This window comes from Lolium rigidum, chromosome 3 (assembly GCF_022539505.1).
Source record: "Lolium rigidum isolate FL_2022 chromosome 3, APGP_CSIRO_Lrig_0.1, whole genome shotgun sequence".
Classification (NCBI taxonomy): domain Eukaryota; kingdom Viridiplantae; phylum Streptophyta; class Magnoliopsida; order Poales; family Poaceae; genus Lolium; species Lolium rigidum.
The window spans coordinates 53,574,175-53,598,806 of NC_061510.1; the positions used below are offsets into that span (position 1 = coordinate 53,574,175).

The window sequence follows — 24,632 nt, forward strand, 5'->3', positions numbered from 1 at the left end:
TTCTGCATAAAGCAGTCATATCGTTTCTTTACAACTCGATCAAGGAATTACATGGATCGATCATCGACGCACAACTTCAAGTTTTACACCTGTTGTGCTTTCAATGCCGCCGCTAGTGCAACCAAGAAGCCTGGCGTCTTCTTTCTCCGCAACGGCAAAGCTTCAGCCTTTGCAGCGGCAACAGAGGGACGAGGAGCGGTGAACCATGGGTGCTTGAGCGCCTTGGCCGCCGTAAGTCGCTTGTCGGGATTGCAGGTGAGAAGCCCTTGCAACACCTGGAATCCTTGCTCTGACAGCCTCTCTTCAGGGAACATATCCCGCAGCCTGTTGTGATTGAGCCCCCCGGGTAGCAGCTGCTGAAACTTGGCGGTGAGCGGCAGGGACTTGAACTCCGGCCACGTCCGGTCGTCGGGCATGCCGAGCACTCGGAAGATACTCCAGAGCTGGACTATGTGGGTTGTGTCGTTGAACTGGTCCTGGTGGCCGTCGTCGTCGTCGTCGTCGTAGAACAGAATCTTGCCGGTGAGCATCTCGGCCATGACGCACCCGAGCGACCAGGTGTCCACGAGCGCGTCGTAATCCGGCTTGTGCAGCAGCATCTCTGGCGCCATGTAGGGGACGGTGCCGACCTGGGAGTAGGGCGGCGAGTCGGACATGTGGAGTGCGAGCCCGAGGTCGCACATCTTCACGAGTTCGCCGTCTTGGCCGACGAGGATGTTGGCCGGCTTGATGTCGCGGTGGACCACGTGGCGGTCGTGCATCATCTTGGTCCCGGTCAGGAGCTTCCACATGAAGGCGCGCACCTTTGGTTCCGGAAGCGGCCCGTCGCGGCGCCTCTCCCACAAGAAGGCATGGAGGCTCGGCGCGGCCATGTACTCCATGGCGAGGCAGTGACCGCCGGTGGTGTGGTCGCGCATCAGGCCCTCGAAGCCGACCACGTATGGGTTCCCGCTGCAGGCCTGCAGGAAGCTGGCCTCCTGCTCCAGCTCGGCGGCGTACTTGATGGCGACGGTCTTGCCGGTGACGCGGTGGCGCGCCTGGACGACGACGCCGAAGCCGCCCTTGCCGAGGCGGGTCACCTCCTCGTACTCATCCGAGCTTCTGAGGCTGGGACGGCTCCTCTTGCATGCCGCCGTTGATACTTGGGTGGTCGTCGCGTGGTCGGCGTCGAAGACGGCGGCAGGACGCTTGCAGGCGGCCATGGCGCTCGATCGACGGACGGCTTGGCTGGTGGAGACGGGGATGGGCAGGGTGGAGATGGTGGAAGCAGGGAGGAGGGGATGGTATGGGCAAAGGTGGAGATGGCATGGATCGGCGACCATATATATAGCTTAGCGAGAGCGCGACTTCAGCTTGAAGTCGGATTCACTCTGATACGCGCAAACCGTCGATGGGTGTTCTTCCCCAGGTTGAAGTTGAACTGCTATCGGATTCAGTTAAGTTATTAAAGTGTGGCTGCCAAGTGGGACCGAGAGCTAATTCTTTCTTGGCGGTTGCGTTTTTCGTTTTTACGGTACAGTCTCGGATTCCAAATCGATCATCATACCCTGCGCGTACGTACGTTACGCGTCTTTCTTACTCGGGGAGACCGATTGCGTCATGTGCCAATGGCGGTGGAAAACTGCCAATTACAGTCTCGGATTCCAGTCGATCTTCAGTAGCTTGGCCGGTGCCTGCTGGAGTGCTGGTATTGGTCAGGCAGTCATGGATGAGCTTATGTGTTGGGTGTTTGTAGCTTGTGTTCTGCCCATTAGCTTTATTATTATCACATGTAATTGGAGCCATGATTAGAGCAAGCCTCATGCCAAAATCTATGAACGTAATATTATTTCCCAAAATACCCCATCTAAAGCTCAGAAAGATAATATTAGCAAAAGGGAGTTGCAAGGTGATTTACAAGTGGAGATTTTGTGAAGAGTTGGGAACCATATTCACCATTTATTTTTCTCGCGCCCAACGGATAAATATGCATTGAGTATTGTCAATATTTCATGTGTCCCTCATATGGCCTTACAATTTCTCTTAAATTTTCTCATGGATTTCAAAATTTGCAAAAGAAAAAGTATGCCTAATGTGCCTGTTGTGGGGTTAGCAGCTATGTGTTGGGCATTTGAAAATTGCAAAACAGGCATGTTTTGAGGAAAAAAGTTGATTAAATCTCCGGCCGAAATAATTTGTTATGACCACTCTTCTTTAAGCTTACAGAAAGATGGTCATAAGGAAATTATTTTGGTCCAAGATGAAGTTCTGCATTTGACATCTTTGAATCTGCACATAGTCATTAAATCGCACGATGAGGATCGCGGATGCTCGGGAGTTCTCTTTCGGATGAAGATGAAATGCTTGACCTGGCTTCGCCTTTGATGTTGCAGTACCTGATCCTGGAAGTTTCAAAAGAAGTATTGAGTAGCTATTTGTTGTTGCTTGGGCTTACTTGAGTGCCATGTAATACCACTTGGGTGGCTTTAGTTTTATGTTTCTAACACCGGCTAGATATGGCTAATTCGCAGTGGCGCCTCTCAAGCAGCTCGAGTTCAACCCATGGGCTGGGTGTGTGTGTCACACACCTTCTTAACAAAATGACACCGGGATTCCTCCCCTGTTGGTCTCTATCGGATCCCATAGTCATGGTTATGGTGGCTGCAAACTAGGGACTATGGATCACACTCTGATATTATCATTGTGACTTTGAAGCCGCTCTGTCAGAAGGCTAACATGCATCTTGTGTTAATTCCATACATACACAGAGACGGCTGGAGCCTAAGGGCATCTCCAACGCGGCGACCCATCCCGTGCCCACGTGTCCGGATGGATCCAACCGGATAAATTCACGGTCCAACGCGGCCCCGCATCACAAATGCGGATGACCGCGGTGTCCGAGACGACGTAAACCCGGACCAAATCTAGGCTAGGTTTGCGTGGCCGCGGATGGCACGCGACATCCGATCGCATCCGCCTGCTCGCCTGCTCGTCTCCCTTGGACCCAGCTCTCGGTGGGAGCGGGCGCCATATTAAATGTGGACTGGGAGGGATCTGTCCCTGTCCAGTCCACTCCCCACGCCACTCTGATTGTTGTTGCATTGTATGGGAAAAGAGAGGTATTATCCTCAGTTTGTAGCAAAGGCTTAACATATCTTATCTTCCTCCCGAGATGGTTATGTCATTCGTGCACTGAGCCTCCCTCAATGCTGGTTCACCAGGAACGACTATGCATTATATTGCTCTGCTCTTCAGGAACAACCCAACAGTAAGATGATATCTAAGTATCTATGCTTCCCACGCCAGGGTTTATAGAAACTGAAACAATGCAGATTCGCTGATCTGCACCATAGTTTCAGACATAGTCGTGCCATCCGATTGCGCCGGCGAAGAACATCAACATTGCGCCCTGCTGACGGTGACCACAAAGCATTGGCAGGATGGAGCTAAAGCATCATCGACTGTTCCCCCGCAAAAAAAAGCATCATCGACTCTTCGATTGACACTGTAAGTAATCTGCTAACCTGAAGGGTCCTATACGAACTAGGTGGAACCACCATGGGAATCTGGGTTCTTTACAAACCTTCCTCCTATACAGATTACAGCACTCCAAAAATTTGTTCGGTTAGATGCGCAAATTTGTTATCGCATTAGCAGAAGGCACATGTCGGTCTATGTTGCTACAACTGAAACTGCCACCCACTTATATTCCATTGCATTGCAAAATTTGTTCTCAGTCTGCAAATTTGTTCTGTTTCAGTGTTCTCTTCCAAAATTCCGTCGCAGAAAGTAGTAGTAGTAAACGGCCACGATCCACACAATTTCCCCCTTCGTTCATGATACTTCTTGGTCGCACAGAAAGCATGGTTTGTTCTCGAGGCGTCATGAAGGGACAGAGCATGTATACGCAAGAGTAAAATCTAATTTCGAAAGTAAACAGTTCAACGATTAGGGCATATGAACAGACACATAATCTGAAAAGATGATAATTACTCTGTAACTCAAATCTGCATAAAGCATTTACATCGTTTCTTTACAACTCGATCGACCATCCTAGCACAATTACATTTTGGACAGTTCTACACCCGTTGTGATTTCAGTACCGCAGGAGGAACCATGAAACGCGGGGTCTTCTTTCTCGGCAATGGCAATGCTTCAACCTTGGCAGCGGCGGCCGATGGACGAGGAGCAGCGAACCATGGGAGTTTGAGGGCCTTGGCCGCCGTGAGTCGCTTCTCGGGATTGCAGGTGAGAAGCCCTTGCAACACCTGGAACCCTTGCTGTGACAGCTTCTGTTCGGGGAAGATGTCCCGCAAACTGTTGCGCTTCTGCTCCTTCGGCAGCAGTGGCAGCACCTCGGCAGTGAGCGGCAGGGACTTGAACTCCGGCCACGTTCGGCTGTCTGGCACGCCGAGCACTCGGAAGATACCCCAGAGAGGGACTACGGGATCCGCATCGTTGACCTCGCCCTGGTCGTCGTCGTCGTCAACATCTTCTTCAAAAAGTGTCTCGCCGGTGAGCATCTCGGCCATCACACACCCGAGCGACCAGGTGTCGACCAGCGCGTCATAATCCGGCTTGCCCAGGAGGACCTCTGGGGCGATGTACGGCACCGTGCCGACAAGCTTGTAGGGCAGCGATTCGGACATGCACATTGACAGCCCTAGGTCGCAGATCTTCACGAGTTTGCAGTCTTCGCTGATGAGGATGTTCTCCGGCTTGATGTCTCGGTGGACAACGTGGCGGTGGTGCATTAGCTTGGCCCCCGTCAGTAGCTTCCACATGATGGCGCGCACCCTTGATTCCGGCAGCGGCGGGCTGTGGCGTCTGTCCCACATGAGGGTGTGGAGGGTCGGCGCGGCGACGTACTCCATTACGAGGCAGAGGTTTCCGGAGGCGTGGTCGCGTACGAGGCCCTCGAAGCCGGTGACGTAGGGGTTCCCGTTGCAGGTCTCCAGGAAACGGGCCTCCCGACGGAGCAGGGCTTCGTCCGCTCCCGCCGACGAGAGGTGCTTCATGGCGACGATCTTGCCGGTGGCTCGGTGGCGCGCCTTTTGGACGACGCCGAAGCCGCCCTCGCCAAGGCAGGCCAACTTCTCGTACTGATCGGCGCTGGTGCGGCTCTTCTTGCGGGACGTCGTTGCCGGTCCTTTGGTGGTCGTCGCGAGGACGGCGGCGGGTCTCTTGCGGGCGACCGTGGCCATGGCGCTCGGCTCGATCGACGGTCTTGTTGCTGGAGGCAGGATGGTATGCGCAGGGTGGAAGCAGATGATGGATTCGGGAGTCGGTGTGGATCGGCGGCATATATACACAACAACATTGCATCTCCAAACTCGATTCGGATTGAAGTTGAACTACAAGGCTAACTGACTACTGCTTCTGTTTCAGTGTTTCGACACCGTCGTGCTATCGGATTCCATGCATATAATTACGGTAAAGTTATTGACACGGAACAACTGACTACTGTTTCTGTTTCAGTGTTTCGACATGTTGCGTCACCGTCGTGCTATCGGATTCCGTAAGAATTACGGTGGCTGCGAGCTGGGCCCGACAGCCACGCGGCCGCTTCCTTTGGTTGCCGCTTGCGGTAAGTTGTTAACACGAACGATCGACATTCGCAAAAAAAAAAAAAAAAAAAAAAAAAAAAACACGAACGATCGACCAGCTTTCCTTGCCGCTGCGCGTAGACCGGTGAACCCTGTGCACCTCGGGGATTCTAGCTAGCCGTTTACGACAGGTGGATGAGCTTTGGCGCTTTGTGCGGTTGCTTACTTGCACAGTTGCACACTTGCATTTACCCAGCATGTTCAAGGATCGGCATGTTCTCTTTTCAGCTACAAAACCTGTTCAGGGGATCAACACTGAACCGTTCAAGTCTTCAAGCGATTAAGTTTAGGAAGGAAAATGATTAGATTCCCCCGGGGGGACGGACGTCCCGCAGCCTCCCGCTTGTGCGTGCGACGCGTGTCGCTGGGCCCCACCAAACAGGTCGTCCCCTACCTCCCGAATTCTCCAACGCCCACTGAAATTTCTTCGATCTCGCGCAGGGCCATGGCCGCCTGCCGTTTTCGCCCACGGCCCACGCTGCTCCGCCACTCGCCGGCGCCGCCACACCGTCGTCCGCCCCAGCACGAGGTCCGCCAGTCGACCTAACACGAGTTCCGCGCCGGCCTCCTCCTCGCGGAACGCCACCTGCCCCCAACCGCCGCTGGCGGTCCCTCCTCGCCCGCAAGGACGACAGACGACGTCGTAGTGCCCTCACCCCTCCCACTGAGGTCCGCCCTTCGCCACTGCATCGAGCTCCTCGTCGGCTTCCTCCACGCGGGAGCTCACGGACTTGCGCCAGCAAAGGGGCCACTCGTCGCTGGGAGCGCGCCAGCAGTGGAGCAACACGTGGGACGGGGGAGGAGCAAACCGCAGCAGAGCGGAGGTTGGAGGACATCCCGTCGATGGCCATGTACTACCAGCGGTGGGAGCGAGGTGCTACGGCGTGGCGTTACCATCTCTGTTAGGGGGCTGTTGTATAATAAAAACACTGATGCTAAGATTATACAATTTTTTGGTTACGATTGTTCTGCTGTTTTGCTAATTTGGTACTGAAAATTTGCTGCTACGATGTCTCCGGCGAGTTCTAAGATCATTTTTGCTATAATACCATATAATTTGTGCTACAAACATTGTGTGATTTTGCTTTAATAGTAAATTATTTTTTCTATGTTATCTCCGGGCAATGTCTCCGGTGAGGTCACCGGCAAATTCTCTATCAATGTCTCCAGTGAGGTTGACTTATAAAAAATGATGTCTGCTATCTTTTTTTTTTGCTATAATTGTTTTGGTTGTTTTGCTACTTTAGTATAGAAATTTTGCTATGAGGTCTCCGGCGAGGTTTTCGTCAATATTTCCGATGATATTGGGTTTTGCTACATTACCATTTTTCTGCTACAATAGCATTTTTTTTTGCTACAAGCTCTCCGGCGAGCTCAGCCTTTTTATTGATTTCATGACTGAACCGTTTTTTGCTACAATGTAGCAAAAACGGGTTATTTTTTTTGCTGCCGGGAGGTGTTTTTTTGCTACATTCAGTAAAAACAGATCTGACCGTCCAAGATGGCTGATCCACGGCTGGCGACCCGGGGGCTAGGAAATCAGATCCCCGGGGGACGCCCAGCAGTTTCCGTTTAGGAAGGCGATGCTATTTTTTACTTCTGTTACGGCAGAACATGCATGCTGTGACTAAGAGTACTTCTTTTTTGCACGAAGATGAAAAATAGTAAGCCTTTTTTCTTAGACAAAATTCTCATAGTGATCGGCTCCCAAACCCTAGCGCCCGCCCACCTACAAGGTCTGTGCCGCCATGTCGAGCAGTCGCCACTCCATAGGCGCTGCCACGCACGGCTTCGAGAGAGGAAACCTCACCGTCACCAAAGTGTGGGTGATGTATGAAGCACAGTACCCAGTGTCGCCCGACATGTGGTGCCTAGCCAGCGTCTGGAGGATGCCCCCCCCAATGGCGCCGGCGTCCTGCCGGCGCCACATGTCAGCAGCGAGCGGTGGTTCAAGAGGACTTCTTCGACGCACAACGACGGGAGGACATGTAGCGGCAAGAAGGCCTTATCGGCCCGCCAACCTCGCCTCCTCCATAAACTAGAGTCATGGTGTCTTTTAGCACTGGCGTAGCTATGTGCAAGTCAGAGGGGGCCACCGCCCCCCCCCCCCCCTCCCAGACTTAGCATTATTTCTGAAGGAAACAAATTAGGGACCTAAATGAGAAGAAAATGGAGTCATTTGCCCCCCCAAACTTTGTATACTCTGTGTTTTGCCCCCCCCCCCCCCCCACCCCCAAAAAATTCTGGGCTAGCTCCGCCACTGTCTTTTAGTGTGCTCAACAACTCTATTATCAACCGAGGTTAGGTTGGGGTGTCCTGATATGTGGTGCATCCCAACATTGTTAATAAGAAAACTGAAATCGTGACCTGTCCTAGATGATTGAAAATAGCAGGGCATGGCCACTTAATAGACTTGGCAGCTCGGTGCCGAAGTTGTTTGAACTGACCAAAATGTTCCTTTGCAACTAGCTCAATTCCTAGAAATTTATCACGAGCTTTTCCCTTCTTGGCCTGTTCGGGAAGACATGCACGGGCGCATGTCCCTCTGCGTTCATATCTAACAAATAATAAAAATTGAATAAATAAAGACTTGGTCCCACTAGAGTGAAGCAATTATGAAAGAAAAGGAACTCCTCAATATAATACTACAAAACGAGGTGTTCAACAAGAAAAAAGTCCATACTCGGCTATGAACTTAGATTGATAATGGAGAGATATTGAGCAAATATTTGCAAATAGTAATTGGTGGATGGGAGGAGAAATATATCCTATATTGTCAATGTGCAAGGTATTGAACAAATATTGAGTAGGGAAAGAGATCCCAAAAATTTGTGTCAAGTTTGGAGGAAGAGAAACAAATGAATAAAAATTGTGATCTAGGGCTACCTCTCTTGAACAGTTTTTCTGAGTTGCGGCGATGGTACGGGCATGGGTACATACACAGATGACCTCACCGTACCACTGATCGTTATGTTCGGCCTGGAGCTGTTGTTGCTGCCGTGGCCTTGGTACAAGCACTCGGTATAGTTGCCTCCGACTGTATGTATGTTTGTTAAACTTACGAACGACGTAGATGTTTTCTTCATCGCATTTGTGCCCGCCCATGCGGGTCCTCGTTAAAATGAACAGTAAAATATTAATTTTTTAATTTTCTTCATGAGGTTGGTATGGCCAGGCCATACGGTCGCGTGAGACTGCACTGATGGTCATTAAAACTTCTGTTAATCATGTTGTTAGTCGTGACTAGCATAGCGGTTATTGTACAACCACACAATATGGTCATGTACAATCATATTCGTTTACTCCACTATTACCACTAAACGGCTTGTTTTCTTCAATTTTTATAAGGATCTGAAATATTAGTTCAATACATCGAATGTGCAATATTTTTGCAGCATAATACCAATATAAAATTTTCAGGGAACATATCAATATGAATCGGGAGCGGGTCACATGTTCTTCTCATCCCCGTTGTTCAAACTTTAAATATTTTTCATGAAACAAAACCAACACGAAAATTTAACTAAAAAACTTATTTCACATTGGTTGCCACCCATGAAACGCTTCTAATTTTGGTCGTTTAACTCGACTAGAGTGATCATCAACTCTTATTTACTATCATTACTCCCATCACCCAAACATCAAGAACAAACCTCAGGAAAAAAAACATCACAAACATGCAAGAAATAAACACCTGCCTAGGATGAAACAAACAACAAGCCAAGAATAACGCACCACACTAGCTGTGGCGAATACAAACAAGAAAATGTAACACCACGAGACAGAACAACACTACCACAAGAACACCCACGACCAGCAGCACCCCCACGCAGCAAATAACACATGACATCTGCAGCAATGCAGATGCGCAACAACGGCGACACGAGAAGAACAACACGGCATCGCGAAACCCTAGACGATGTGAGGAAGAGGGTTCCAGGACCAAGAAGAGGAGTGAAGGGAGGAAGATGAAAAAGGAAGAGGCTCATACAGCGTAGAATTGACACGCAAAAAAAAAGTGAGCAGGCCCAACCCAACATGTAGCACACAGTAGTCAACGCGTCAACATGTGACCCATGAACACCGACACGGAGGCACACATGTCGATGATACAAGACACGCGGCATGACGAAAGCCATGCAGTCGACCCCGTAAGCCGACAGGAGGCACACAACCACCCCAAAAAGGTGGGTGGCACCCCACATGAACCGGGGGAAGGTGAGTGGGAGAAGGTGGTGGGAACCAGCCCGCACCCGCATGCGTAGCATGAGCGGGCGGGCTTGACAACTGACCAGATACGTCAGGAGCCTCCCTATAGGACCCTAGGAGGGAAGGGAGAAGGACCAAAGTAACCCGAGGGTGGGGGAAAACGTCATGCAACACATGCATACGATAGCGCGATGCGGCCACAATGTAAGGCGCAGATGATTTGGCTCGCAAAAATCTAACATGTCGGGCCAGGAAAAATCGCTAGGGCACTAAAATTTTGAGAAAATCAGATGCTATACAACTTAGTATATTGTATTTTTTTTTTCCTCCATGTGTGAGTAATTCCCTTTGTTCTTGGGGAGATGGAGAAACCCTAGCACCACCATGAATTGAAATAAAGATTGTGTTGTCTTTACTTGTATAAGTGTGTAGTAACTTTCTTCGATGACATTGTGCGAACATCGAATGCATAATATTCCTCCCTTCGGGAAATTCAACGAAGTTATAGTTAGTGAATGAGTTAGTGCTTTGTGGGCATAGCTGTGACATGATTCATCGCCATCACTACTCATGGATCAACAAGGGATCACGGAGATCCAAGTATGGATATCCATAACCATGGGGAGACCCTTATTTTCTAACGCACTTCGACTACTTATCATTGGAGGACTAGTTGTGGTTATGCGGGGTGCGATGACCGAGATTTCTGGGAAAACTATATGTCGGGCACCGCCTGTGCACATGCATACAAATAAGACATACTACATCCTAATCCTATTCTATTAATGCTAGTGTTGAATTCGTGACTTCCCGAGAACGCTTGTAGCCATATTGCAGTTTCATCATTACTAACATCGCTTATTCTCTGTTTGCACTTTCTACTCACTTTTTTAAATATTGCTTTGCTCTCAAACACAAACACCCACGAAAACTCTCAACACACTCCTGCTTGGTATCAAAGATAACTTGCAGGTACACTTTGGTAAAACCATAACAAGGGGCATAAAGACCATTAACAAGAGCTTTCGGTAGTTTGATACTCTTACGTTGAAACTAGCCAGCTACATGCAACCCTTGCACTTGCATTCATCAAGTGGTGGTGGTGGTAATGGTGGTCGTGAATATGATGCTAGATATGGTCTCGGCGACATTGATGTGTTGCTTCATTTTATCACCAGCTAATGATATTTGATTGCACATTCTTTTGGACATCCTTGAGTTCTACTTGTTCTATTGTGCATACATTTGGATATAAGACTATTGAGTTAGTATTGTGAAGTTATTTGCCATACTTGGTCCATTACTTCATGTCATTGTTGAATTAAACATTTTTTGCGGTATCACGCAGGCCCACAAAGCAACTTCAGAGATTATGTTTCCTCTAGGCCTGGGACACCACGAAAATGCTTTCTAGGTACATCAAACAGGTCTTATGGTATGATATTTCAATGGATCCGCTAGAGATGCTATTATACGTCCACTGACAGTAGGTGGGCTGCCTGATGAGGCTGCTGACTACAGCTTCATGTTCCCTCTCTAGTCCCGGGTGTCGATTTACTGGGACCGACGGTGGCGGCTCCCTGAGGGGTGGACAGATTCTTGAAAAAATTGAAGTTGCTAATATGTTTGTTACGTTTGATAGATGCGCATTTAAGACATTTGACACACACTGGTTGTGTGTTGTATAGGCCAGCTGTAGATGTTAGCAGAGTTGTAAATGTACAGATCACATAGGTACCTGTCCCCTTGTGTTACTTTCTCCAAGGGTAACAGCTTTAGAATAATTTGTCTGCACTTCCATCTGTTTTGCCAGTGGTAACGAAATTGTGTTGACGGATACATGTATCTGTAATTCATGCTGATCCAACTCTGTACCTGGGCAACCAGTTGGACCTGGGCATGCACAAGTGCAGCAGAATGCAAGATGCAGAATTTGGGATATACACTTGAACTGCGGTACAATGTTTAGGGCCTATGATATGAACAGAATGGATCTATTAATTTCTCCCAACTAAACAGAACAATCACATTATACACTATATAATTTTCAATCAGTTTAGCACCCTTCATAATGATTTGAGCACTGTAGATGTGCAAATTATCCACTTCTTTGTCCAGTCATTGCCTGACACGTAGCCATTTTTTTCTAGCTTCAATCGTTTGCTCAGTAACTTCTTTTGCATCTTTCATTTTCTTTTGGTCGGAGGGGTGACCGGCTACCGGTTGCTTGCCCATCTCTCCTGTTAGAACGGTCTTCCACCATGTTTGGTTATTTATTAGTCTTTTCACCGTTTCACCGAACAGTTGAGAAGTAGAACCATCCCGAACACCTCTCCGCGCCGCTCAAAGTTCTGTCCGCCGCGTGAGGCGGTGCCGCCAACACTTTCTATGGATCCCATCTGGGCACAACGATGGAGGATACGGCAGCGTCCGTGCTGCTGGCGACCCCTCGGTTCAGTGTGCGAAAGAGGCCGCCAATGGCGGCTGGCCGCGGCGGCGGGGAGCGGCAACGGCGTAGCTGGGGAGTGGGGAGTGGAGGGGTCGGAAGAAGTAGTCGGCGTCGCGAAAAAAAGACAGTTGCTCTGCAATTCAATTCTGCATACAACAGTTACATCGCTTTCTTTACAATTCGATAGTTTACATGGATCGATCGTCCAAGCTCTGCATGAAACAGTTACATCGTTTCTTTACATGGATGAATCATCGAAAGCAAAATTACAATTGAACAGTTTTACACTCGTTGTGCGTTCCACATCGCCACTGGAATCGTGAAGGTGATCTTCTCTGGGACTGCCGGTGGGATGAACTTGATGCGCGGCGTCTTCTTTCTCGGCGGCACGACGAGGGAAGGAGTCAATGTCAATCTTTGGAGCGGCGGCGGGGCAAGGAGCAATGAACCATGGGAGTTTGAGCGCCTTGGCCGCCGTGAGTCGCTTGTTGGGATTGCACGTGAGAAGCCCTTGCAACACCTCGAATCCTTCCTTCGACAGCTTCTCTTCCGGGAAGATATCTCGCAGGCTGCTGCGCTTGTGCTCCGCCGGTAGCAGTTCCAGTGCCTTGGCGGTGAGAGGCAGAGATCTGAGCCCCGGCCACGTCCTCTTGTCCGGCATCCCGAGCACCCGGAAGATACTCCGGAGCTGAAGTATCTCGTCCTTGATCTCTTCGTCGATCTCCTCGTCATCTTCATCGTCATCCTCGCAGAGGAACAGCGTCTTGCCGGTGAGCATCTCGGCCATGACGCACCCGAGCGACCATGTGTCCACCCGCGCGTCGTAGTCCGGCTTCCCCAGGAGCATCTCGGGCGCGATGTACCACGCGGTGCCGGCCTGGGTGTAGGGCGGAAGCTCGGACTTGGAAATCGCCAGCCCCAAGTCGCAGATCTTGACGAGTTCCCCGCCTTGGCCGACGAGGATGTTGGCCGGCTTGATGTCGCGGTGGACGACGCGGCGGTCGTGCATCATCTTGGCTCCGGACAGTAGCTTCCACATGAAGGAGCGCACCTCGTTTTCTGGCAGAGGAGGGCCGTGGCGCCTGCCCCATAGGAAGGTTTGGAGGCTCGGCGCGGGGACGTACTCCATGGCGAGGAAGAGGTCTCCGTTGGTCGCGTCGCGCACGAGGCCCTCGAAGCCGACGACGTAAGGGTTCCCGCTGCAGGTTTCGAGGAATTGGGCCTCACGCAGGAGCTCGGCCTCGGCGTCGTCGGGTGACTCCTCGGTGTCGTCCGGCAAGGACAGGCACTTGACGGCCACGGTCTTGCCGGTGACGCAGTGGCGCGCCTTGTAGACGACGGCGAAGCCGCCCTCGCCGATGCGTGAAATCTCGTCGTACTCGTCGGTGCTGCCGATGCTGGTGCGGCTCCTCTTGCTGCCGCTCGCCGATCCTTGGGTGGTGGTCGCGTGGACGGCGGCAGGTCGCTTGCGCTCGGCCATGGCGCTCGATCGACGGCTTGTTGGTTGCTGGGAAAGCGCGATCGATGGAGACGGCGGGCGGAAAGCTGTACGCGCGACGGCGATCGACGCAGAAGTGAAGCTCCGACCTCTACTTGTATTCAGGTTGGAAAGGTTTCGTCACCATCTTGCAATCGGATTCAGTAGTGCTGTACGCGGCAGTTTCGTTAATTTCGTGCAGCCTGCGTTTCCGTTTGCACGACACAAATGGTCCTCGTCCGACTCCATAACCAGCTAGGCCTCTGCCACGCAGACACGCGGCACAAAACCATGGCGGGCATTGGGTTCCAGCTAGCCCTGTGCTTCTGGATCGACAATGAGATGACCTTCTGTGTTCTGGTTTGAGAAAGCTTACCATATGGTTCTGTAATGTTGCATGGTCACTGTGAACTGAAGGCATAGTTCATATTCCTTGAAAAGTGGTACCGGGCTTGTCGTTATGTCGTGTAACACTTGTTTATCATGTCTAACGAACACTTTGTTCTCTTTTATGCTACACTCCTTTCTCGGACTGTCCTGGATCGACAGTGCTGCCTGAACTATTAGCTTAATTAACTTTAAGAAGCTGATGTTCTTGTTCTCGGCAGATCATGCATACCGCAACTTTGTTTAGAAGAAAATAAACACCGCCTCGCTGAAATGCACAGCTTTTTCGTACATACAAGATGAAAAATAAGGAAGCAACGTCACATCGGCAGCAAATAAACATATGATCTCACATGAAAGCACAATAATCATGGACCACCACAATGAGAAAGACATAATCTCAGAGTGAACACAGACAAATGCATGTAAAGCTATCCACATTGTTGCCATCAGATTGTATTTGCATACCACGGCTAAACTTATCCCTTTACCATAATTTACCGGCCCCCTTCAACCAGTTTCAAGAAACAAACTCAGCTGATTTAAAGGTTTGTGACTGGTCACCATTACAAAAATAACTGAGAAAAAGAAGAAACCAAAAAAAAACACAGTTGATGCAAACATTCTCCTGAAATCTTTGCCTTGTGCCAATTGTTGCTATTTGTTTGTACATCAGAATTCCAATCCCTTCGCCTGCGAAGGATGGAAACGATCAGACATCATGTAGACCATTTAAAATGGAAATTATATCTCTTTAAAAGATATCAAAAGACTTGAAGTCGTGCAACATCCAAACCACCATACATAAGAATTTATAGTTAAGCTAGAGAGTGACCACGTCCTTTATTCATGCTAGATCATTTACCATCATACATAAGAGGCTGAGTTGAGAGCTATGGCTATTTTAACTGCTGAGGTGACTTGATTATGGTGGTTACTTGCAGATTTTAGTGTCTTTGTAACGATACCCACTACTTTCTTGTGACCATGTGAAGCATGAGCTTACCAAGTATATTGGTGTTGATGCATCTTTTGTTTTTGCCAGTGTGCAAGATCAGATTATTGCTCTCAAGTATGTGTCATCGGAGTTGCAGTTGGCGGATTCTTCATGAAGGTCCAAACTAGTCTACTCTCCAAACTCAGTGTTGTGGATCCACCATGAGTTTAAGCGGGGAGGGGGGATGCTAGAGAGATATTTGTGTATTATATTTCCATCGTAGTTAGGGGGTTCCATGCATATTTCACACACGTACATGTACTATATGATGTGGCCTTTGGCCCTCATAGAATACAAGTTGCTTAACACCGTCTACCTATATGTATTTAGGAAGAAACTAATTAAAGAAAAAGCTTTACCCATATTTAGTGGATGGCTGGGACCGGAGCCGGGGCGAGGGTTGCGGCGGTCTCTGGAGCAGGGTTTGGGGTAGTGGCATTCTCTGGCGCAGGGGTGGGGCATGTGGTGGTTTCCGGGGCGGCGGTCAAGGCAAAGGCCTTCATGTGCACCATAACCTAGCCCAAGCTTCCTTTGTGATCTTGTCTATGTGAGCGGCCTATGTTCTTTGTGTGTGGCATCTCTACCACATTCTCCTCACCCTCATCATTGGACCCACACTTTATTGTCACTCTTACTTTTGTCCTTGGCTCAGAGCCCATATATCTTGGCAAAGGATTTGCAATGTCGGATACAAATGTCCCGGTAGAAGATAACTACAAACCTAAAGATCCGATACTTCGGAGAAACATAAAAAAACATCCATATCTATAATAATATAAGCATACATGCGAAAACAAAACAACACATATTAATCTACCACAATGACTATGAGCATCTGGACTTGATTTGATAAACATAAATGTAACACAACCGCAAAGTACGTGGCTAACAAGTAGTAGTAACAATGTACCCAAACCTTTTATTAAACTCAGTTACAGTAAAACAACATAAGCAACCATATGCAATGTAAGAACACAGAACTATTATAAACTAGTTGAATGCCCGTGCGTTGCTACGGTCCAACAAATTTAGACTAAATTAAAATATTTGCAATTCATAGCATATGCGTCGAACTTTAAAGTAATGGACATGAAAGTGTATAGTGGTACATGTGTTAATATAGTGTTGCTAAAATATGAGAAACCTCAACAAAATACAAGTAATATAATCACCAACCAGAAAATCCAAATTCATACCATGGTTGACGTAGTTTGCCCTTGTTAGATTCCCATTTTGTTAAGAAACATTGTCGGCAAAAAATGCAAGACATAAGGAAATCCATGTATGAAACCGAGCAAATGAAGCTACTGAACGGAACAAACAGCTTCTATTTCAAATCTTGACAGTGTACATATGTTGAATGATCTTTCGTTATATTTCTACAATAATAATAAAATGTCTAGATAAATAAGTAGGGTCAATATGTATTTTGTTTATAACCATACTCTTGAATTTAAACTGAGAACTAAAGCTGGTTTTGATTAAGAATTTGCTCAACACTATAATGATTTATCTACTTTGCAAATTCTTACCAGCAGGCCAAGTGTAGTATGTGATGGTGAATAAGTACTGTAGTAGAAATGATACCGAAATCAAATGCCAGCAATGAAAACACATACTACGAGCATAGCTCTGCATTTCTTTGCCTTCAATACTGGTTTGATCAAGCAACCTCTAGGCAATAAGATACAAAAAAAGGTTATAGAACAAACTTTGAAGTTTGGCTAATTGACCAAAAGTCAACACTGGCTATCTAGTGATTTAGATCATGAGAAATTCACAATCTGAAGGAATCAAACATACCCAAACTTGACAATCTAAGTGAAATAAATGCTTTCCCATAGCCTGACAATGAGTGGGTCCGGAAAAGGAGCAGCAAGTTCTTGTTGGGGTTGAAACCTTCATTAGATTTCCTCTGATTCGAAACCCCATCTGTTCTTTGCCGCATCCATCTCGGTCGTCCTGGAAACTACCCGCAACACAGCAATCCCGGACGCTACGCCAAGCAATTTTGTTGGGATTCGTGGAATCTAAATGGCATGGAGACCATCATTTGGCATGGAGGCCATCATTTATCAGTCTTTTCTACCGTGTAATAGTGAAAATCACATGGCATCAATTTAAAACATATGATGCTGATCAAAATATGCCATCAATTGTCGGAAAACACGTTATGGTTTGTAATGTAGAGTTTTTTCTATAAGAAATCCACATCCAACAGAAAGCAATGCTAGTCAGCAAACATGCGTCCACTCAAACTTCCCAGGAAGGCCCAATCTACCCATGCCGGTTACTTAGTAAACAATATGGTAATAAAATCTATGATGATGAGTTCTCATGCTTGTTGCCATAAATAGTCAATTTAACTGCAAAAATGCACCTTGACTATAGCATCTCGGTCAGCTAAACTGTCTAGGATTGTCCATTTATATCCCTTACATCATTTATGCATATGAATGATGAAGTAAACCAAGTGAAAGAATCAACTTCTGAAATATGCACATATCAGGTAGATGTGTACAAAGTTCTCTTCAATATCATATTTTGGGTGATTCAGGTAAAGATTCCAACTAAGCTTCAAAAAAATAAAATTCCAACTAAGCGACAGCCTGACCAAACTCATTTCTCGAAGATAGTTCTCCCTCAAAAGGTTGCATTATTTATGGCCAAACTCATTTCTTGAAGTGGTATGTGTTTGCATTAGCATCTCACTCATAATGTATCCACACCATGCAATTTTGAAGACATACCTAGATATCTGGCTTGTTTCCATTGAGAGACACAATAGTCTTTCATCCAAAGCATAGCTGCGGCAAAATAGATACAGTTTCAGAATTTCAGGAACACCAATGGCATTGATGCATGATTTTAAAAAGGTTAAACCTCAACAGCATGCGCATTGAAAAAACATATAACTTTTCATGTATGCATATCTGTTTTATTTAGGTAATTTGATCTGGATGTTCTAATAAATAATTCAGACTCCCGTCTATGCAATATTGCTGAATCTACAAAAAAAAAAAGAGGATGCATAAGAGGAAGAGTACAATACCAAGTAGCTGTCAGGCATTGGCTACCCAAGTAATAAGACTAAATTGAGCTACATAGGACCACTAAAATCAAAAGAAGCTCCTCGACCATAGAATAAAAGGATCGGGCTTAAGCAAAATAAATAATTGAAAGACCAACTATATTTAGAATAAGAATCTCTTTGTACACCGTTCTCGCACCAAGACATGACTACTCGATCGAAACACAAACAAATTGTGGTACGTACTAATTGAGGGATTAAAAGTCAAATAGCCACATGAATTAGTAGCCAACAATCAGCGGGAACTACACTGTAATAGTCCATTACTTGATGTATGCTACAACAATACCTTAAATCGGGGGAAAACAGAGGAAATGCACAATCAAGTTCTAATATTGACATCAATTTTTTACATTTGACATAAATCATCAAACAAGAAGCAAGACGACTGGATAGAGGTAACCAATCCTAACATGGCTATTGTGATGCTGGCGACCCGAGAAAAGGGGAAGTTGTCCGAGCTCTCGGGAAGATGGTGGCCACTTGTCTGTATGGAACATCATGAATTTCTTGCCCGTGTGTACTTGGAGATTGAGCGTGTAGTGCACATGTCCTGCAAGAAACGTTCACCAAAGTAAAATTTCAATCAAACAAAAGAATGCATTGCCTTTTTTCGAGAGTACGCCAAAGATGTATCATATCTTTATATAGAAAGCGGAGGTTTGAGTACAAGAACGGCACCACTCCCTACAAGCAACGAGCGTAACCGGACATGACACCGGCTATAGACCAAACAACAACAAAACAAAGCACCTGTCCTAAGCTAAGAACAAAACCGCGTCTCAACCAACGCCATTCACCTCCGAAGAAGAACACCTCCAAAAAGTCCTTCCTTGTCGACGCACCATCCGAAGGAGATCAATGGCGGGACTTGGTCGGCCCCCCAGAAGCCGTCATCGCAAACATGCCAGGAGTGACGTGCATAGCACCCCTGAAGATCCGCCGTGGACCGCTGCGTCACCGGATGAACGCCGCAAAGGACCTCCGCACCGTGTCTTCAAGCACGATGCTCCCAACAGAGTCATGATGTCGCAGCCGCAGCCATCGTGCCGATCCGCTCCGGATCGAGGCTTTCAACCCGAAGACAACACCTAGCTCCAGCAGGCTATGGAGATGCCGACACTCCACGGCGGCGCCTCCAAGGAGGGAAACGACACCCACGGGCACCGTCGCCGCCGGCCCAACCCAAGCCAGGCAGGACTTCCTTCCAAATCGTCGAACATCTCCGAAACACCGGAGCATGGGGCAGACCGCCCATGAGCCTCGCACCGCCGCCGCCGCCACAGCACCTCGTTGTTGAAGTCGCAAAAGCTGCAGACCACTCCGACACACCCCGAACAGTGAGGATCAGGTCAACCACCAACTCCACCTCCAGCCTAGCCAGGCACCATAGCCGCCACAACTCCCCTCCAGCACGCAGCAGTCCTCGCCAACTCCAGGCGAAAACCACGCGCCAAAACGCCTCAGCCGGCGGGCCCGGATCGGGCCCGGAAGCCCAGATCGGGCCCGCATCTCTAGCTCCCGCTCCCCGCCGCCGGGCGACGCCAGACCGCACCAGACTCAAGGCGGCGAACCTCCGCTCACCGAGGGCTCTCCCTAGCCGAGACTCTCCGCGCCTCCGCCTCCAGCACCGGCTGCGTCCTGTCGCCTCCCAACGTCGCCGCCGCTCCACTCCGACCACTGCTCGCCGGGCTCCGCCACATCTCTGCGCCGCCAAACCTACCGACCCCGACGCATGAGCCCGTGAAGCCCCGCGTCGCCGACCGCACTCGCCAACCACGCCACCCTTGAGCCCCCCCCCCCTCCGCACATAGGGGGGGCGCCAGGGTGCGCCCGCCCTCACCCGCCGTATTCGACGGCCGGGCATGGCCGCCACCGCCGGCACTGGCGGCGGCAATGGCTAGAGGAGGAGGTCCAGGCGGCGGCCTTTAGGGTTTGGAGGGGCGCCTCCGGGGTCGCCCGTGCGTGGCAACCCGGGAGGAAAAAAACAAAAGGGCGATGATGCATCACTTTCTCTTTTGAGAAAGAAAGAAGTCATGGCCATCTGTGAGATCTCCGATAATTACATTTAGATTCGGTAGCAGAAAATGTGCTACCCATTAATTTGTACATACTATTTTAAAGACATCACAATAATAGAAAGAGTCGTACCATGTATTTCTGCAACAGCTGCAGAGCACTTTGATATTCTCAAAACCATCATAGCATTTTTTGTCCAGTAACGTCTGACAATGCCACCTCTATTAAATTTGATAGGGGATTATTACTGCAAGAAACAACAGATTTGAACGTAAATCATGCAAACTTGTAATCAGTTTACCTAGTTATAAGCATTCAAGAGCGCAAATCCCTTCTGAGTACTTATATCTAATGACGAAGCATTTGCCACATATGCTATCATTAACCAAAAGGAGAGTTTCAGTCGATGATTAACAGTGTTGATGATCCAGAAGCATTTGCCACATATTCCCTCTTTCGCCTAAAATTAACCAATACAAATGTACTACCAGATAATTAAGAATTGGGAGCTGATGTCTTCAAAATTAACACAGAAGCGTGTTAGGGGCGAAGCCTTCTGGTTGCTGTGTCATACCTTCGGAGGAAGTACGAGGGAGTAGGTCATCGTCTTGGCTAGTGCCACCAGCAGTCGCTGACTACAGCCAATATCTCACTCGCACCTCAGCTGTTCCATACCTTCCTCTCGTCGACCTCCTTACCCAGTTCATCCGAGAAGCCGCCTCTTTCTCGCTGCTGTCAGGTGATCGAGCGGACACCACAATTGTGCATCTGTCGGGCTGTGGATTTAGCGCCCAAGAAGATTACCCGACTTCGGAGAGGCTCGTGCGCGCCAAGCCGGAGGCGACGCCGGCGAAGATGGTCGTCCACGCATCCCTCACCATACATGGTGATGAGTACGCGAGTAGGGGGCGGGGCGCAGCCAATGACACGGTAAAGAAAAGTAAAGGGGGAGGGCGGGCGGCGGCTGCGTACGGGAGAGGAGGGGGCCGCCAGGCCGGTCAACAACGCGTGGAGAAAACCCTAATGGCGTCGGTGGTGCCAGACTGGCAGTGGCCTGTGTGATTTGATTGCCTGATTTTGTGGCCCTGTCGAGGAAAGGAAAGGAGAAATCGGAGACCCACGAAAATCAATCGCACGGTGCTGATTATGGTAGACATGATTAGACGTTCCAGATGTTCCCAATCTTCTCACCAAACGTGTTGTATGACGTACGACCAACTAAAATATAATACTCCTAGTAAAGATAAATAGCTTCACCAAATAGTATGTCCGGAGATGACCTCAAGGAAGAACCAATCACCAATTAGGCAATCACATGTTCCGGGAAGACGCTCACTCTCGCTGTAATATTATCACAACCAGCCCAGCACGTATCTTAAAGCGAACCTAAGCCCAGACCGGTTCGCAGCGTGTGTGGTCTGGTCTGGTCGAGTCCGCACAGCATCGCAGCTTCTGTCTGGCCCCCGTGTAAAAAACCCTAGCTTTCCGCTCTCCGCTCTCCGGGGAATCGAAGCCAAGATGGGGGAAGAACCAGAAGATAGGAAGCGGACGACGACGACGACGGCGCCCTCGCCGCGCGAGCCGTTCCGGCGGGAGGGCCGTGACTCGCACGCGAGGCGCCCCCACTCCTCGTCCAGGCCGCGGCGGGACGATCCCCCCAGGTACCAAACCAATCTTGGCCGCACTTCCCTCGATCCGTCTCGCTGGATTTCGATTACTGGTAGAACGGGGCCGATAGATTCCTCGGATGTGGCAATGCGATTCGAGCCCATACTAACCCCATTCCGGCGTTCGTTTTTGGTAGCCCGAGGAGGTGGAGGGATGACAGGAGGCACGAATCCGACAGGAGCCACCACAGGCGTCGAGCCGAGGAGAGTGCCATTGCGGGCGACCACGACGAGAGGAGGAACCGGCCCTTGCAAGCTGCCCAGGCCCGGCGCGATGATCCTGGCTCCCTGCGCTGGGAGGGGAAGCGGCCCGATGACCCTGATCCTGCGCGCTGGGAAGGGAAGCGGCCCGATGGTCCCGATCCTGCGCGCTGGGATGGGAAGCGGCAAGATGATCCTGACCCCGCTCGCTGGGAGGGGAAGGCGCCGGGCGATGTGAAAGATGACCCTCCCGCGAGGCACGAGAGATCTCCCAGGGGAACCAAGCGGTTTTCCGAGACGAGAGAGGCCTGGCAGCCTCGATCTTCGTTCTTCCAGGTTCTTGTCTTCTACTCTATGAACAGAAAGGGACCACCACCACCACCAGTGGCTTATGTTCTTTGCTTTAAGCGGCTTGATTGCTATGCACTTAACTCCCAATCGACGGATCGCGGCCTCAATGTTCACACCTGCTGGAGCAGTAGTAAATGCCAATTCTTGCGCTGGGTTCTTGGTGTGGAATATCTATCTGTTGTCCTATCTAGGAACCCTTACTTACTAACAAGAGGGGCACTTGGTTTAAGTTACATCTCAACGCTCATCAGTTCATTTTTCTTTGTACGTTGTAGATTACATCCTGACTTGGTCTGTTGCAAGATATGCCTTGTATTCTTCAGTGTGTAGTACTGCATTGTTGTCCTATGCCATTGTATAGAACTATAATTTTCTGAGATCCATGGATTGCAAGTTGTACCTCATTATGACATACTTCTTCATCTGCAGATATAAGTAATTTGTTTGCTTCTCTCAGTCCGCAGTGCAAGATTTAGACTTTATTTAATATATATATTATAATGTAGGAAATAGACTATTATGGAAGTATTTTGCAAGTCAAATACAGTACCAACATTTGCATGTAGTCATTAATACTCTGTATATGTTTTTACATATGCTAATGGTCATTTTTTTAAAGATTGACTCTGGATCGCATGGCGATTTATGTACTCAGAAATGGGGGAGTAAGATGTAACTCATCTTGATTGCTTTCTGATTCAATTTGGTTGAGGTTACATTGTAGTTAACACATATGTTCTAGAGTCTAGATGTCTTCCCATATGATTTCTTTATCTAAACCAAATTATGCTTCTTCATCTTTGTAGTTTGGAATATAACTGCTCCGGCTGTATTAAAACTCACATATCTTCCAGTGATGTTCATGAGAAACAACTATGTGCTTTACTTAACTCTTTTACATTGGTAGTCATGTTCATGTTGTTTCCTTGTACTGTTGTGGAAGTGTATTTGTGTTGAGAATGTTGGGTTGCCGCTAAAGAATATCTGTTTGTTGTCAGGTCATCATGCATAAGTACTATGTTTCTGGTGATTTATTGGTAGCTCTTTTATGACACATACCTTCAAATGCCGCACCATATTAACAACATTAGGCTACTTATGCTTGTATGTACAGCATGATGAACGTGACAGTGCTGGGCATGGAGGTCGACGCTATGGTCGCCAAGGTAGTGATGAGCTGCCTTATCAGTCCTACTTTCCGCATTAATTTATCTTTCCATCCCTGTGCTTATATTACTTTTTTTTTTCATTTTGCAAAGACTATGGAAGACACTGGGGTCATAACGAACATCTTGATGATAGAGATAAACACAAGTCTGAGGGACACGGTTTGCAGGAAAAGGTTGAGCAGGCCCAACCACAGAATGATGTTGATTCTACATGGAAGCATGATGGGTTTTTCAAGTTGGAGGAAGAAGCTCCTGCTGCCAAAAGGAGGCCAGGATTTAAGGAGAGGGGAATGCCACTTGAGGAGCAAGGGTCAGCTGTTACAGAACCGGATGCAAGATCACGTAAACCTGGGCTAACCTCTGGAATGGGAGAAGAAAGGAGGAATTACCACTCACGGGAATTCGTAAGGCCTGATGATAGAGGTGCCAGGAGGGGATTTTCTGATTACAGGAGTGCTGGTCAGAGGAATGGCTATGATTCAAGGGGGCGTGGTTTTGCTGGTAGAGGGGGAAGGGGCAGAGACAGGTTTGAGTACCAGTATGGCGGAAGAAACAACATGCATGAGGCTGCTGGGGAACAAACAGAGAAATGGAAGCATGACCTTTATGATCAGAAAGACAATACCCCAGCTCCGATGACCGAAGAAGAGCAGATTGCAAAAGTTGAAGCACTCTTGGCGCTGTAGCTACCCTTTTTTGTTGTTGCCTGGAGTTACTTGCGAGTTGCCACAGGTAGTTGATATCTATCTTTATTGTTGCCTGGACTATGGAGTTGTTTAGAATGGCTTGAGTACTATGTACTTGGTTTTGCGGGGATCAATTCTAACTATATGTCATGCTGCTGGAATTTGGTATTATCTAGCCTTTTCATTCTGACGATGTTCTCTTCCATTTGAAGTGTAGTGTCTGTACTAAATAGTAATACTGTATCAGTTTATTCATAATGGGATCCATGGAAGTCTTTGTTTGGGATGGAAATGATCTCTTATTCCTTTGGAGGGATGTGTCTGTAACAAACTGTACCCGTCCA

General features: G+C 48.4%; 3 protein-coding genes and 1 pseudogene across 3 annotated transcripts; 1 reads left to right on the top strand and 3 right to left on the bottom strand.

The window, feature by feature from the left end:
- Positions 1–83: 83 nt before the first annotated feature.
- On the bottom strand, positions 84–1,202 carry LOC124694844 (putative cyclin-dependent kinase F-2). Its single transcript, XM_047227779.1, has one exon. The coding sequence runs from the start codon at positions 1,200–1,202 to the stop codon at positions 84–86; it is 1,119 nt and encodes a 372-aa protein (XP_047083735.1).
- Positions 1,203–4,058: 2,856 nt separating this feature from the next.
- LOC124694845 (putative cyclin-dependent kinase F-2) lies at positions 4,059–5,183 on the bottom strand. Its single transcript, XM_047227780.1, has one exon. It carries the CDS (start codon positions 5,181–5,183, stop codon positions 4,059–4,061), a length of 1,125 nt encoding a protein of 374 aa, XP_047083736.1.
- A 7,342-nt stretch (positions 5,184–12,525) lies between these two features.
- On the bottom strand, positions 12,526–13,723 carry LOC124698870 (annotated as a pseudogene).
- An 8,009-nt stretch (positions 13,724–21,732) lies between these two features.
- LOC124694846 (pre-mRNA-splicing factor 38B) lies at positions 21,733–24,475 on the top strand. The gene is made up of 5 exons (XM_047227781.1): positions 21,733–21,875; positions 22,019–22,191; positions 22,306–22,418; positions 23,548–23,599; positions 23,693–24,475. The coding sequence occupies exons 1-5, from the start codon at positions 21,733–21,735 to the stop codon at positions 24,286–24,288; spliced, it is 1,077 nt and encodes a 358-aa protein (XP_047083737.1). The 3' UTR covers positions 24,289–24,475.
- Positions 24,476–24,632: the final 157 nt, after the last annotated feature.

Excerpts from the sequence above, each read along its gene's own strand:
- LOC124694844 (XM_047227779.1), bottom strand. The coding sequence starts at position 1,202 with ATGGCCGCCTGCAAGCGTCCTGCCGCCGTCTTCGACGCCGACCACGCG.
- LOC124694845 (XM_047227780.1), bottom strand. The coding sequence starts at position 5,183 with ATGGCCACGGTCGCCCGCAAGAGACCCGCCGCCGTCCTCGCGACGACC.
- LOC124694846 (XM_047227781.1), top strand. The coding sequence starts at position 21,733 with ATGGGGGAAGAACCAGAAGATAGGAAGCGGACGACGACGACGACGGCG. Across the intron at positions 22,192-22,305 it reads GCGCTGGGAGGGGAAGCGGC|CGCCGGGCGATGTGAAAGAT; the intron begins CCGATGACCCTG and ends GGGAGGGGAAGG. Across the intron at positions 22,419-23,547 it reads CTCGATCTTCGTTCTTCCAG|CATGATGAACGTGACAGTGC; the intron begins GTTCTTGTCTTC and ends TTGTATGTACAG.